This window comes from Thalassophryne amazonica, chromosome 3, assembly GCF_902500255.1.
Source record: "Thalassophryne amazonica chromosome 3, fThaAma1.1, whole genome shotgun sequence".
In the NCBI taxonomy this organism is placed as follows: Eukaryota; Metazoa; Chordata; class Actinopteri; order Batrachoidiformes; family Batrachoididae; genus Thalassophryne; species Thalassophryne amazonica.
Window position 1 is genome coordinate 94,075,573 of NC_047105.1, and position 14,967 is coordinate 94,090,539.

Consider the following 14,967-nt stretch of genomic DNA (forward strand, 5'->3'; position numbering starts at 1 on the left):
CGGGCTAATATGATGAAGTAATCACTTCTGGTGTATACTGAATGGGTGGTGGAATAGTGTGTGTATTGTCTAGCAGAGGGGAACATTTCTCTCCATATGTCAATTAATCCTACTTCATTCATCAATTCTTTAAATTTCTTACTTATTGCTTTGGAGGCATATGAGGGGTTTGATACATCTAGCTTTGGTTGCAGATGTAGGTTTAAGTCTCCCCCGCATATTAAAACCCCATCTGACTGACTCACTATCCTTTCAAAGATTTTTTTTTTGTAGAACAAAAAATTACTTCTGGGGGGGCATACATATTCAGTAGAGTGACATCTGTCCCTTCTAGTATACCTCTATCCAAGATAAATTTGCCTTCTTTATCTTTCTGAACATAGGTCTGTTGAAAGGTCAGTTTGTTGGAAAGTAGAATAGCAACACCTCTCTTGTGCTTAGTTTTATATGATGAAAAGAAAAGGTTTGAGAAGCCCATTTTTCTTAATTTCTCATGTTCTGCATCGTTTAAGTGCGTTTCTTGTAGATATACAATTTGTGCCTTCTGTTTTTTCATTTGACAGTATCTTACTACGTTTCACTGCATTCAATATTCCATTCACATTGAAGGAAACAAATTTCAGTTTTTGATTAGCCATTCCTTTTTTTTATGTGAGGTCAAAATATCATAACTATATGCTACAGGTCTTCCCTCTGGTGAGATACTGAAGAGCACGCAAGTGAATACATAACTAAAGCTACTATTAACGTTGAACAAGACGAACAAGTACAAAACATTAGCTTCAAAAAAAGGGAATTTGTTGAGTGATCCCTTAAATAGCCAGAGTATCTCTGGCTTTGGAGGGGAAGCCTCTTTAAACACCTGCAGGTAGAGGGCCCTCCCTGCGAGTTTAAGCCATAAAACGCCCATTGCCTTTAGATGGTTGTTGTCAGCCTCCGACTACTTTTAGTATCTATTTATTTTGAGGAGATTGGGGGGGGGGGGGGGGGGGCATGTCTGAGACCTGTCTATCTACTCCTATTGAGGAGATTATAATCTTTCTCTAGGTTAATAATATACTATTATTTATCGCGGCCTTTGCTCTTGATCAGTTTTGTTTTAAAATTTGCTCTGGGTAGAACCGAATGTTTCAGATTTTTTTCTGTCTCTTCTATTTCTATCTTTTCCTTTTCATCATTTTAACTATTTTTAAGTGGAAGTTTGTCATCTTAAGATCTGCAGCTTTTCTCTGACGGTGCTCCGTGGTGAACCTCCGGTGTGCGCCACTTGCCCTCCTCTCGCTGTGTGCCAGGGGTTCTGGTTCAGTTTCTCGAGTGGATCTTCTGGTGGGGGACAACTTTGACCGGGAGACCCCTGGCCTCCATGTCGCTCGTGGCTTCGTTGATCGTGTGGTAGAGTCATGTCCCATCCTCATAAAAGACCCGCAGTTTGGCAGGATACGGTGTGTAGAAGTGAATTTTCCTCACTTTTAACATTCATTTCACCTCACTGTATTCCTTGCTCTTATTTAGGAGGGATGAAGGGTAGTCGTGATCAAAGTATATTCTCTGGTTGTCCAGGAGAATTTCCTTCTTTTCCCAGGCTCTGCGAAGGACTTCTTCTTTTGCTTTATATCTGTGAAATTTAATTACAATCGATCGAGGTCTGTCTGTAGCAGTGGGTTTCGTGGCCAGCGCTCTGTGTGCTCTTACAATGTGTAGTTCAGTGGTCGGGGGAAAATCCAGCTTTTCTCGGAGAAGCATCTCAATAAAAGTTATCGAGTTTCCCTCTTTTTCTTCTGGTACATTGTACAGTCTGATATTCTCCCTTCTTGTTCTTCCCTCCTGATTGATTAGCTTCTCTTCATGTTGCCGCTGAATCTTTAACATGTTTCTTATCACTTCCTCGACTGTTAGCAGCCTAGCTTCGGCACTGTCAATGCGCTCCTCCGCTTCTTCAGTCCTCTGGTTTGTTTTGTTAATATCGTCCAATTGCTGACCGTTCTCTTTTCGGAACTCTAGTATTTCTTGTAGAATCCGTTCCATATTCACCTTTGGTCTTTCGGTGCTTTTCTGCCGTCCGCCGTCTTTAGCATTAGCACCTGCTTCTGTAGCTTGTCTTTCCTCCTCGTTTTCGTTGAACTCCGCTGCATTTTTCTTACTTTTTGCCCTCATCTCCATTGTTACACCGCTATCCAATTATTTTGGTATGTCCTTGTGGTTATTCTCTAGTTAGCAGGGCGTTTTAGTATTTTGGTCGCAGGAGACCATGTTTTACTCTGCCATCTCAGTGGTGGGGGAAACCGGAACCTGAAACACCCATTTCAAGGGCATGTCCTCTTCAGCATAAGGCAACATGACCTCTTCAAGTATTCTGATATATCCAAACTGATCCATGATAGCTGGTATGCGATATAAAGGCCCAACACCACAGTAGGAGAAACATGCCCATATCATGATGCTTGCACCATCATGCTTCACTGTCTTCACTGTGAACTGTGGCTTGAATTCGGAGTTTGGGGGTCGTCTCACAAACTGTCTGCGGTCCTTGGACCCAAAAAGAACAATTTTACTCTCATCAGTCCACAAAATATTCCTCCATTTCTCTTTAGGCCAACTGATGTGTTCTTTGGCAAATTGTAACCTCTTCTGCATGTCTTTTATTTAACAGAGGGACTTTGCGGGGGATTCTTGCAAATAAATTAGCTTCACACAGGCGTCTTCTAACTGTCACAGCACTTACAGGTAACTCCAGACTGTCTTTGATCATTCTGGAGCTGATCAAAGAGTGAGCCTTTGCCATTCTGGTTATTCTTCTATCCATTTTGATGGTTGTTTTCCATTTTCTTCCACGTGTCTCTGGTCTTTTTTGTCCATTTTAAAGCACTGGAGATCATTGTAGATGAACAGCCTATAATTTTTTTGCACCTGCGTATAGGTTTTCCCCTCTCCAATCAACTTTTTAATCAAACTACGCTGTTCTTCTGAACAATGTCTTGAACGTCCCATTTTCGTCAGGCTTTCAAAGAGAAAAGCATGTTCAACAGGTACTGGCTTCATCCTTACATAGGGGACACCTGATTCACACCTGTTTGTTCCACAAAACTGACGAACTCACTGACTGAATGCCATACTACTATGTGCTATGAACACCCCCTTTTCTATTTTTTTTTTTTTTTTTTTTTTTACACTAATAGCCCAGTTTCATAGCCTTAAGAGTGTGCATATCATGAATGCTTGGTCTTGTTGGATTTGTGAGACTCTACTGAATCTACTGGTACCTTGTTTCCCATGTAACAATAAGAAATATACTCAAAACCTGGAGTAATCTTTTTAGTCACATAGCACTACTATTATTCTGAACACTACTGTGTGTGTGTGTGTATGTGTGTGTGTGTGTGTGTATGTGTGTGTGTATATATATATGTATACATATATATATATACATATATATATACACAGTATATAAAGTCAGTTTACTTAAAAGGAAAATCACAGTGGTAAAGAACTCTTGATTCGTGGAAAAGCCAGATTCACGAAAAACATTAACTATGATTACAAGTATAATGCTATATTTTTACAATTTAGATTGCTGAATACCAAGAGAAAAACATCATTACCAGCCAGCCTTTTCCTGTGTTGAGTTTGAGGGTGCCATCTCCTGCGCATTTCCGGTACCCACCAGAAGAATTCAAAGGGTCCTCCAGAAACCTTTGTGCCCGGATGTCATAAAATAGAAGGGAACCTTGGCCAGTGCCCACTGTCACAATGTGCTCGTAGAAACTCACTGAACGAATCCCTGCATGAAAAGATTACACACAGACGTGTGATTTTGAAGACGAGGGGTAAAGTTACATACAGTTTGTGAACTATATGTTGTGGGTTTGTTGCTTGTATTTCTAGGGGACTTGGACATGAAAAAAAGAATACTGCATTAGCATCTATGGTCCCAGGTTGGAACCATCTGTACATATGGCAAAGTGCTCCTATATATTGCTCTGAATGAGGTACCATGATCGACACTCCACAGCAGAAGGTGGTGGTAACACAATTTAGATGGATGCCAACCACCATAAAAAAAGATCTGAATGAAGATGTGCTATGTATTAGAGATTGGGTGAAATTAATAAATCCTGTTCTCAAACTGAAAGACCATGCCCATGAATAAAGAAAGGAAATAATCTAACCTTCATACTCCTTGGTACTCCAATAGTTTGCATGTTGTGGGACACCCTGAACAGCAATGAGGACAGCTAGACTGGTAAGGCTAGGCTAACCATAATGTTTAAAAATGTATATGTTTAAAATGTTCAATTACATCTAGTGAGGTATTTGTGCATAAGAAGCAGCTTACTTTTGAGTTATTTATCCCTCATACAATAACATGCTTTTGCTTGCTACCATGATGTTTGTATTATAAATAACATCCTGAAGAAATTCATTTGGCTTCTTCTTGCATGGAGAAATGGCACCATGCTTCAAACTCAGTGTGACTTACATGTTTTTTTCCTCCTCATGACACATTTTCAGAGATAAGACTAATAATAATAATAATTATTATTATTATACAGGTGATTTTTTTTATTTTTTTTTTTATGTACAAGTTGCACTGGAGTACAACTTGAATGACCTCCCATACGAGCTAAAAAAACAAAAAAGCACAATTTATACTCTGGAAAATGTGTTACCCAAACAAAATCCAACTAGGCATAGGGATTAACGTTCTATTTCCCATACAGCAGTGGTTTTCTAACTGTGAGGTGCCCCTGGGGGTGGGGGCACAAGGGATGGGTACGAGAATCGTTAAGAAATGATTCGATCCGCCGACATCCATAGCCTTTATGCTTAAAAATTCCCTTATCGGTCATTCAGAGCGGCCGTTGCTTTTGAGGGTGTTTTATCGGGAAAACGATCATTTCTCTAGACTGACTGCAGGCCCTGCAGTGGGTCTATAATCAACCGCTTCTGCAGTGGCTGTTCTTGAAGCTTGAACCAACGAAGCAGTGTTCCGTCCCACTGCCTCATTGGTTCATTGCATCACTGCTTTTCAGAAGTGGCAAGTCCGCTTCTTAACCCTCTCAAAGCCATTTAAAAATGTCAATCATGAGTCACTTTTGTGAGGACTGAAGTCACTAACTGGGACTCTTATCTTGTTGCAGACAAGAAACATGAATCGTCCTCTGTTACATTTGCACAGCTCCAAACGCTGTGCCACTCTCTCTGCCAAGTCAAGTTAGACTCTGGCCAGAATTAATAAATTCAAAGCGAATCACCGTAATAAATCAAATGACACCTCTTTCCAAGCATTGTAACACAGACACCAAACTACAACAGACAAACTTTTTTTCCTCCCAAAATGAGACGTCCTGTGTTCTTTACATTACATGATGCTAACGTGCAGCGCAGCCGGCTGCACAAGCTCAGCTCAGAGGTATGGAGAGACATTCATCCCATTAACGTCTGAAAGGAAATGGATATTCCCAAGTGTTGCATAGATGCAAAACAAATGATTTAGCAAGTAGGTTATGTATGAAACTATAAATTTATCTCCATTGACCCAGTAGGATCTCATACTACTGAGATTAGTGAAGATGGCACGGTCTGCGTGATCATCCTCTTAAAAACTTGACAAGATACTTACCACTTCCTCTCTCTCTGGAACTGACAGATTTGATGTGTGTGGGCTGCCGTGGGTCCAGGAATGAGACATGGGCCTGAGAACCCACAGCGTACACTGACCACTCCTGTCCGTAGGCCAGACACACATTCTCTTTGCTGTGAGGCAGCTTAGTGGACAGCAACTTCAGAGAAACAATTTAAGACGTTAAATGGAAGCTAGTTTATTTGCAACAAAAAAAAGAGAATATAGGCTTCTCAATATTAACATTTCTAAGAAGGTGGCACATTCATGCACAGAGCATCCCCAACAAAAATTTGTATCATGGCATTCATTTGGTTAGGTTTTGGCTTGATAACTTTGGAAGATAAATATGGAGATGTTCACTTAAACATGTCTTCTGATACTGCACCTGGAAATAATAATAAAAAAACAAAGAACAACCAGCTGTGTAGTGACCAGTTGAACACAACCTGTCCTTTCATTGTTATGCAGCTGATCTGCAACTCTATCTGCCTATGAGGAAGGAGATGCATTGACTTCATTATTTAATTGTACTCATGATGTAAAGCAGTGGCTGTCTCAAAACTTCCTTTACCTGAATGATGGTACAATGGAGACCACTGCGTTTGGACCTTCTGGCAAGCCGAATGTTGTACCGTCATACTTTGGTGTTTTGGCTAACAAGTTAAAACCAGCTGTCAAGAATTTGGGAGTGATATTTAACAGATGTTTGAGGTTTGATCAACATTCCGCCTTGTGCAAAATACTGCTGCTCATATTTTAAGGAACACTTCCAGTTTGACTTTGTTCGACCAGCTGAATATTTTCACACAGTACAGAAGCCTGTTTGTGAGCACTGCTGTGGAGGAGCGGAGCTGGTGTGTGGTGTGGGATTTCTGCCGCTGCGTGTGCAGCTGCTGTCACGGGTGGTGCTGGCTGGCCAGGAAGAATTTGTCAGCCTCCTCCGCCAGTGCACAGCAGTCCATGATTGTGGTGTTGTTTCAGTGCTGCACGCACCTGAGTAGAGAGTTGTGCAAAAAGTCCGGCCGGAGCTGCAGCATTCTGTCCAACTCTGAAGGGCTTGCTGTCCTCCAGCCGTGCAGAGAGAAGAGCCTGCTGGCCCTTTCAGTCTGACAGTTCAAAAGTTTTGAGGAGGTAATCCTTGAACGCTGCATATTTGCTCACAGCAGGGGGGCTTTGCAGGAGTGCAATAAGCCTTGTTTCCGTGGAGCTGAGGGCCGACAACGTAATAATATTTCGTGTCGTCTGCTGTGATCTTTCAGAGTGAACTGCACCTTGGTTTGTGCAAAGCAGGTGGCAGTTTAGAGAAACGTGACTTTGAGCATCAAGTGTGAAAAAGTTCCAGCAGCAGCGGACATTCGTGTGTGAACAGCTTTGATCCACAGAGGTGTGACATATAAAAACAGAAAACCCAGTGTGTGCTACAACATATCAAAACACTGAATGGATTCATCCAGAGTGAAACAGATGGACAGAAGGTGAAGCACGTGTGCGTGCGTCCATCTGAGCCACATACACAGCGCCTATGCATGCGTGATCAGAACTGGTAATTAAACCTACGCGCGTGCGTGTGGCTAACTGCATGATCACACAGCCGCAGCCCGGTAATGAAAAACACCAGAGATTTAAAAAAAAAAAAAAAAAAAAAAAGGGCAGGGAGAGACACCACTAGCTTTCTCTCTCTCCCTCTGTCTTGTACGCTCGCATTTCAGGTGTACAGACAGCGATTACAGTTTTGGTATTAAATAAATATTTGGCGTGTTTACAGTGTGTATTATTTTGGTGGAGTATTTCGTGTGTGTGGTTAGTGTGGTGGTGTTTTTGTTTTGTAAAAATGAGGCGTCTTATGAATGTTGAGCAAGCAATTCAGTTTTTAGTACGCAGCAATTCAGATGATGAGGAGATAATCCCTCTGTTGTTCTGGACAAGGAACCAGAGCAAGTGGATCCACCGACATGCGCACAGATCTCCACAGTGGATCAGATTGCGTGCTTCCATTTGCAGCTTCACCAGGACTCAGGCACTACAGAGCTCCGTCCCAGCGCCGAGTCTGGGAATGCAGAGTAGGATGCAGACACACATGCAGTGGCTCCAGGCGCGTTGAGATCCAACATTAGCTTAGATTTTTGTTTTCTTCCTCTTTCGTTTCTTTTGCGCTCATGATTCGCAAGCTATTTGGTGATGGGAAAAGTCAAAAGCTCATTTGTCCACCTTTTCTCGAGGATTTGTGACTTTTTTGCTTTTTCCCTTCATTCGGGAATCGTCGTATGCCGTGTGAGCAGGCCATAAAGAAACGCGCATGTAAAGGGCAATATATCGAGGCCAACAAAATGATTGTGAAAGACCTACATTGTTTTCTGTGGGGACTCTGTGCTCTTTCACTCTGATTGTCTCTGTTCAGCAATAGGCCAAACAACAACAAAACAAAAAGCAGCCAAACTGCAAAACTCTCTGTGGTGCTCTAGATATGAATACACAGTCTGCTCAAAAACAGAATGTAGGGAGAAACCCTGTGCCCTCAGGATGCTATGTGCATGTACATCGGCGTCCCTTTCATATGTGTTGTGGTGTTGTTTATTTTAAATAGAGGAACAACATTAAATTGAACCCTGCTGAAGGAGTTACAGGCTTCTGCAGCTGTGATTGGAGAGACTGCACATAATTTTCTATGTTGCCTCACTAGTTTCAGGGTCATGGTGGGGTGGAACAGAGAAGGACTTTGGTACAAGAAAAGAGATCAAACCTAGGCTTGAATCTCCCATGTGCCATCAACTCCACTGTGAAGATGTGTAATTAGTCAAGTAACAAGCAAAAGTTGCTCAGTGCAGTCTCTCAAATGGCATCATATCAGATATCAGATTCTTTCATGAAACCATTCAGATTCATTGTTTAGTTCAACTTATAAATCTATTACGGAAGTACAATGACTGGTCAAGTACTCAAATGATGTAGTGTGACCTACCTTAAACAAGTTGTGTTCAGCTTTCCAGAGGTGGAAATAGCCATCTAAGGACACAGCACCCAACTCCTGAAAAAGAAAACCATGTGGAAAAACAGATGTAAAAAAAAAAAAAAAAACCCGAGGTGAGCACAGAAGCAAAACTGGAAGGGCAGATGCACTCAGCAAGTATGAAGAGCCACTCTGATTTTGAGAAAGAAAGCCATAAAGTAAGTTGCCTCTCTGTTAAGCAGTCCACTTTTCCTTGATAAAACAGATACCTTAATGACTAAATACAAAGCCTTGTTTATAATAAATGTTTTATTGGCATTTTGCAATACTGCTGTAGTTTTTAAACTTATGTTCAACAGGGCAACTTTCTCACATAACCAACCTACATGTTGAAGTTTGTGATATTAGGCTTGAAACAAAGCCTGATGTGTGCACATAGGCTATTCTGCAGGGATGTGAGTGGCCCTCAAAGAGGGGGGAAAAAATAAATAACTAATAATAATAATAATAAAAAAAAAAACGGAATATCTTCTTCATGATGTCAACCAACAGGGGGTCTGGGGGACCGCCCCCAGAAAATTTTGAAATATTACATACAATTTTGTGCAATTAATAAGCTAAATGAGAGGTATTTCCCAGTCCCATTTTAGTCATAAAAGCATATTTTTTCCATGGCAAGATGACAAAACTGTAATAAAGTCTCTAATACACAGTCTGCCACACGGATTAGAACACAGTTATTACTATTTCAAAAAACCACATTCACATTGGACTGTTATTGTTCTCGCTCTACATTTATCTTCAGCAATTTGTGCTTTTATAACAACTGATAGTGTCTAACATGAACAAAAATAAAATTTGATACAAGTAAACCTGCACCTACTGTTCATTAAGTCACCAATATATCTTTTAGTTGTCAGGAACACTGATTTCAGTTTAAATTTGATTCTTATTCACTTTTATAAATGGGAAACAATAGCAAGGATTTTTCCATCCACTGCTGACGTCACCATTTCTGGGATACTGACAATTTATGTCAGTGAAAACATCGCTGGAAGTTGTTTTGTTGATTGCACAGGCTTTTTGGGGAACTTTGTGTTTCACCGTTTTGGCGTGGTGAAGGAGGCTCTGTTTTCCACATGAGCTGTACTTCAAGTGGTCATGACACCAGAAGCATTCAGCTTCCTCATGTAGTCTGAGAAATAATCTCAGAGTTTGTCCTTTTCCTCCAGCTATGACCATTTAAACTTGTTTTTGATTGTCATCAGCATCAGTCAAGACAATGTTATCATGCCTTTGCTCTGTGGACAAGGCCGAAAGCTCAATTTTGTTCAAAATGCCGTGTCCTAACATTTCATCCAACTTTCAAAACATGGCACCAATTCGAAACACACCTGAGTCCAAACAGTCTGAAAATGCTGCAGTAAGAGCCACAACTTACGGCAATTTAAGTTAAATATGATCCAAATATCATATTTCATTATTTTGTTTTACGCTCGGAGTCCAGAGGTGGGACTATGACCATCGAGTTTCGAGGCAATGAAAAAAAAAACTGTTCCAGGCCGTCCCACTGAAGTGAACGGATGCTTGGCTGCTACAGGCAAATGCATCGACTACAGACCGTATGAGAAAAAGATTTATGAGAAGTTAACAAAATAGTCAGTCAATTTGTGATAAATCTGAACAAACTAGTCTTCAAGATGAACGTGTTCTAATGCATTTTTAACAGGCTGTGTTCATGATGGACGTGCACACGCATTAAGTCTTCTCACAGTGGAGAGCAGCTGCTGCTTACACCATGACTTTATCAAAATTAAAGTTATCACTTAAAAACAAGTCATCCAGGGATAAAAGTGGTGAAAAACAAAAAAAGCTGAAACCCAAATTTCAGATCTGGGGTCAAAACTAACTGGGGGCTAACGCGACCGAATCAAACAGTACACTGGGGCTGCCCAAATCAATGCCTGACCTAAATACCATAATACAGACAGGGCTGTGAAATGAAAATTGTGAAATCCAAGGAAAATTTGCATGGGTTTGAGCCAGGGTCTAGGGCCCGCGGGGCCCCAGAAACCAAATTAATTTTGTATCTAATGATACATTTTCAGCATCTCCTGGAAGAAAAAAAAATCTCAAAAGTACATATTTAAATGATCCTAGATTTAACCTTTCATTTGAACTGTCAATGATAATGCTGAAATAACAGAATATGATGTGGAAGTAGGACCTGGAATGATTTTCCTTTTAACTGTAAACAAAATTATGCATTAACTCAGAACAATTAAACTACATGAAATTCATGAAGACTGAAAAGACCATTAAAGCATTTCAAAAACCACAGCTAAAGCTTGTAGAATATTTTGAAAATCAGGGTAAAATATCAATAACATACCTTACAGTAGAAAAGTCACACATTGTTGTGTAAATCCACAGTATCTTCTTTTCCCCATGAAAAAAAGTCTACATGAATAAAAAGTCATTTACAATCTTGTGTAAATTCACGTAAATCCATTGAAAGCCACAATGTCTTTTTTCCAATGAATGAAAGAGTCTAGATTAATAATAAAAAAAGTCACATAATTTTGTCTAAAATCCTGTTTGAACAGCACAATGTTTATTTCCCATGGAGATAAAAATTCTTACCATGTTTTCTGGGGGCACAGTTTGCTTTTCCCATTTATCTTTCAGATGTGTTAATGAGGCCAGCAACAATTCCACGGATTCTTGTCCTTATCAAACTTTTTCAAACCGTCTTTCTCGCCATCTTCGCTGTCTGATGTCGCTCCATGACACAGACATGCTGCAAAATTCTTCTTTTAAAACTTGATAGCTCTAAAAGTTTGCGATGTCCAAATGCTACGTTTAGCTTAAGCCTCTTGCAGGAGCCACTCAGTGTCGCTGCAGCAACCAACCAGTCCTGCTTTACGACAACTGCTGCAACAGGTATGCTTTGAGTGGCATTTTTACCATCTCCGTGAAGTTCCACAGATCCGAGGACACAGATTTTTGTATGTAACACACACATCAGTGTCCCCGGATTTATAAAACTTGCACGATGTGGTAAAAAAAGGAAACGCTTTGCATGGCATTTTAAAAACTCAGTGACAATCACGATTACAGAGTACAACACTAACACTCCCCCAAATGATGAAATCCATGGAATTCCTCAGCTCTGGGGAGTTTTCACATCCCTGTACAGATACAACTGGGTGGAATTTACCAAACAAGAGATTTACACTGATCTCAAAAATGACCCAGGCGACTGCCAAAAAAGCGGAAATCTGCCAAAAAGTGAAGATTTTTCATCCCTGGTCATCATTATACGAACCACACTTATGTAAATTTTGCAATTAATCTGTGACTGCGTTCTTAACGTTAGCAGCTACATTCCATTCAAGCGCACGCTGGGACGTTTTCCTTAAAGCTACATAAACAGTGTCGGAAACAAGTACTCAGGAGGACTCTGTTTTCAGCAGTCTCCATAGCTGTTTGTTGCAAATGTCATATTTTGAGACCAGTCACGGAAGAGCACATAGTAATCCCGGTGTATCATCAGATGGTCACCACCAGCCTAAACCTAAGTTGTTATGATTTTGGTGCAACATCCTTTAAATGTCATAAGCAATTACCCTTATGTGGAAATGATCTGTTTTAATTTAGCTATGTGATTTTTTTTTTTTTTTTTTTTTTGGTAACTTGAAATGTGTGAAGTTATGGGAAATTGCATGGTCAAACAACCTGTTTGTAAATTCACAGCTTTAACTGTAAATGGACCACCTCAAAGGATGTGTTAGCACAAAAGATATAGTCTACTGCAATTCCCAACAGCCGCATTTACTTGAACCTTACTTTGTGGTTGCAGTTGAAGGCCAGGGCACGTACTTTACAGTTGTATGGGTTGGTATATTCTTTGGGGATGTCTTTAAGGGCACGGTGGGAGATGTGGGCATATGAAGGCACAGCCTCCTCACTCTGACTGAGTGCCGCATGGCTCATTACCTCTTCTGTCACTTCCCACAGGCCCATGGAACCATCCCTAGACCCTATAATTAAAAACAAAAAACGTGATTACCATAAACATCATTTATCTACTCTTAAATCAACACAGTAATTTCTAAATGGCATATATTCAAAAAGTGGCTATGTATCCAAGTCTTTAGGGATGGGTGTGAACTGGCTAGTAGAACACCACAGTCTTCCCACTCGAAGTGGTCAACATTTAACAGGCAGGTACTAAAATCTTTGATTTCAGACTTCACAAATGTTTTAAACTGTTAAGCTTTATTCACTCTGCCCGCAAAAATATGTTAATGGTCAAAAAATGATCAAACCTAAATTTATCAGAAGCAAATTGATCCGCTGATGGTTTTCAAAGTTATCTGAAAAGCTAATCCGATAATGAAAACGTTAGCTTTGATAATTAGCGGTTAGCAGAACTGTGCCCACCACTGTATATATGTATATACATACACAAACAATAGCTGAGCTACCCATTCTACACTTGGGTAATGGAGATTAATTTTAGTCATGTCATTGTATATTTCATGGCACTTTAAAGGTGTTTTAAGTTGCAGTGCATTGTGTGTATGTTGTCATCATTCATTTTCATAGAGGAATTTGTGGTGTTTTAAGTTGCAGTGCATTGTGTGTATGTTGTCATCATTCATTTTCATAGAGGAATTTGTGACATTCATGAGACTCAAATGAATGATGATAAAAAGGTGATAGCATGTCATATCACGGCAAAACTCTGGCATGCCAAACACAGCAGGTACATTTTAATTGAAAAATGCGCGCCTTAGCTCACACGTGGCATCCACTGGCTTGTTTAGATTGTAATTAACGTGCATCCTAGCCCTACTATGTCGTAAATAAAATGTGATGCTTGTTACCTGACCTGAGTACCACGTGAACTGCGAAAATAAGGGCTCCAGTGAGCGGCTCGTGATCTAATGTATAAGGCTGACAGTGTGGGTGTTCATTTCGGGAACATAAGCTTTCAAACTAAGGGCCCCAGTGACCTCCCCCTTGGTGTCCCCAGTCACCATAGCAAGTTTGGTGTCGAGTGCTTAATTAATGTGGCTGTGCATAGCAAAGATACAAACACACACACATACATATATATACATACATACATACACACACACACTAGCTGAGTTTCCCACTCTATGCACGAGTAATAAAGAATTTTAGCCATATCATTGTATATTTCATGTCACTTTAGTTAAAGTGTAGTAAGTTGCACTGCATTTTGTGTATGTTTTCATCACTAATTTTCATAGAGCAATTTGTGACATTCATGAGACTCAAGTGAATGATAACTAGAGACATTCGTCACAAAATGCCCCGCGCGCAGTACTATGTTCCATGTAAAGTACAGTAATATGTACATGTGTGGGGTAGGTATTTGGTTGAACCCTCATGTGTTTGATGTTATCTGGGATACACAGTGGAAAAATTGGAGATTGACATTATATTTATTTAGAGGATGTGGCCAACAGTGACCATAAAAAGTCGGTAACCTTTGAACAAATGCAACAATGTGACTTTGAAAAGTAGGTCAAGGTCCCCGGCCTTTGAACCCAAGCGAAGTACTCCTCCAAGGCAAATACCCACCAAATATGAAGTTTCTGTGAGCAAAAGGTGCCAAGCTATGTTGCGGCAAAGGATATGACAGTTGTGACCTTGAGAAGTAGGTCAAGGTCACCGTCCTTCGAACCCATGCAAAATACTCCTCCAAGGCATGTACCCACCAAATATGAAGTTTTTGCGAGCAATAGGTGCCGAGCTACGTTGCGGCAAACGAATTGCAGCCAGACAGACTGATGGACAGACAACCCGGATACTATATGCCCCGCCTCACGGCGCAAGCGCCGCATGGGGCGTAGAAGGGTAATAACACGTCATATCACAGCAATGCTGTGGGATACATAATTTTGTAAGGGTCTTTGCATGTTTCCCCAACTCTATTACATTTCATCCGTTTAGGATTTTCTTAAAAAAAAAAAAAAAAAAAAAAGAACTGTAAGTTCAGCTACATCTGAGATGGGATATCTGAGATGCAAGCCTCAATTTGACGCTTTGGTGAAAGAAAATCCTCCTCTATACCACTTCATCATGAAGCTGTATAACTGGTGACGTAAAATGCAAAACATGCACTATGCACAATTTCTACAATCACAGCCAGCGACGTCTATAACTTCTTCTGGGTTGTCTGAGTGTCTTGGTGGCTTTGCTCACTTTTCTCCTTCTTGCACAGTCACTCAATTTTTGAGAAATGTCTGCTCCATACAGATTTACCATACTGTTTGTATTTCTTCATAATTTATGTAAATAAATGCCAAGACATATTCAGTGATTGGAAATGTTGATGTATCCATCCCCTGACTTGTCTGTA

General features: G+C 40.4%; 1 protein-coding gene across 1 annotated transcript in view; it reads right to left on the minus strand.

Annotated features, from left to right (window-relative positions):
* dcaf12 (DDB1 and CUL4 associated factor 12) overlaps nucleotides 1-14,967 on the minus strand; it is a 53,557-nt gene that overhangs the window by 10,335 nt on the left and 28,255 nt on the right. Inside the window, exons 5-8 of the mRNA XM_034167102.1 lie at nucleotides 12,420-12,613; nucleotides 8,583-8,648; nucleotides 5,621-5,780; nucleotides 3,600-3,778 (exon numbers count right to left, since the gene is read on the minus strand). Of these exons, the coding sequence (XP_034022993.1) occupies nucleotides 3,600-3,778; nucleotides 5,621-5,780; nucleotides 8,583-8,648; nucleotides 12,420-12,613 (599 nt within the window). The remainder of the gene's footprint in view (nucleotides 1-3,599; nucleotides 3,779-5,620; nucleotides 5,781-8,582; nucleotides 8,649-12,419; nucleotides 12,614-14,967) is intronic.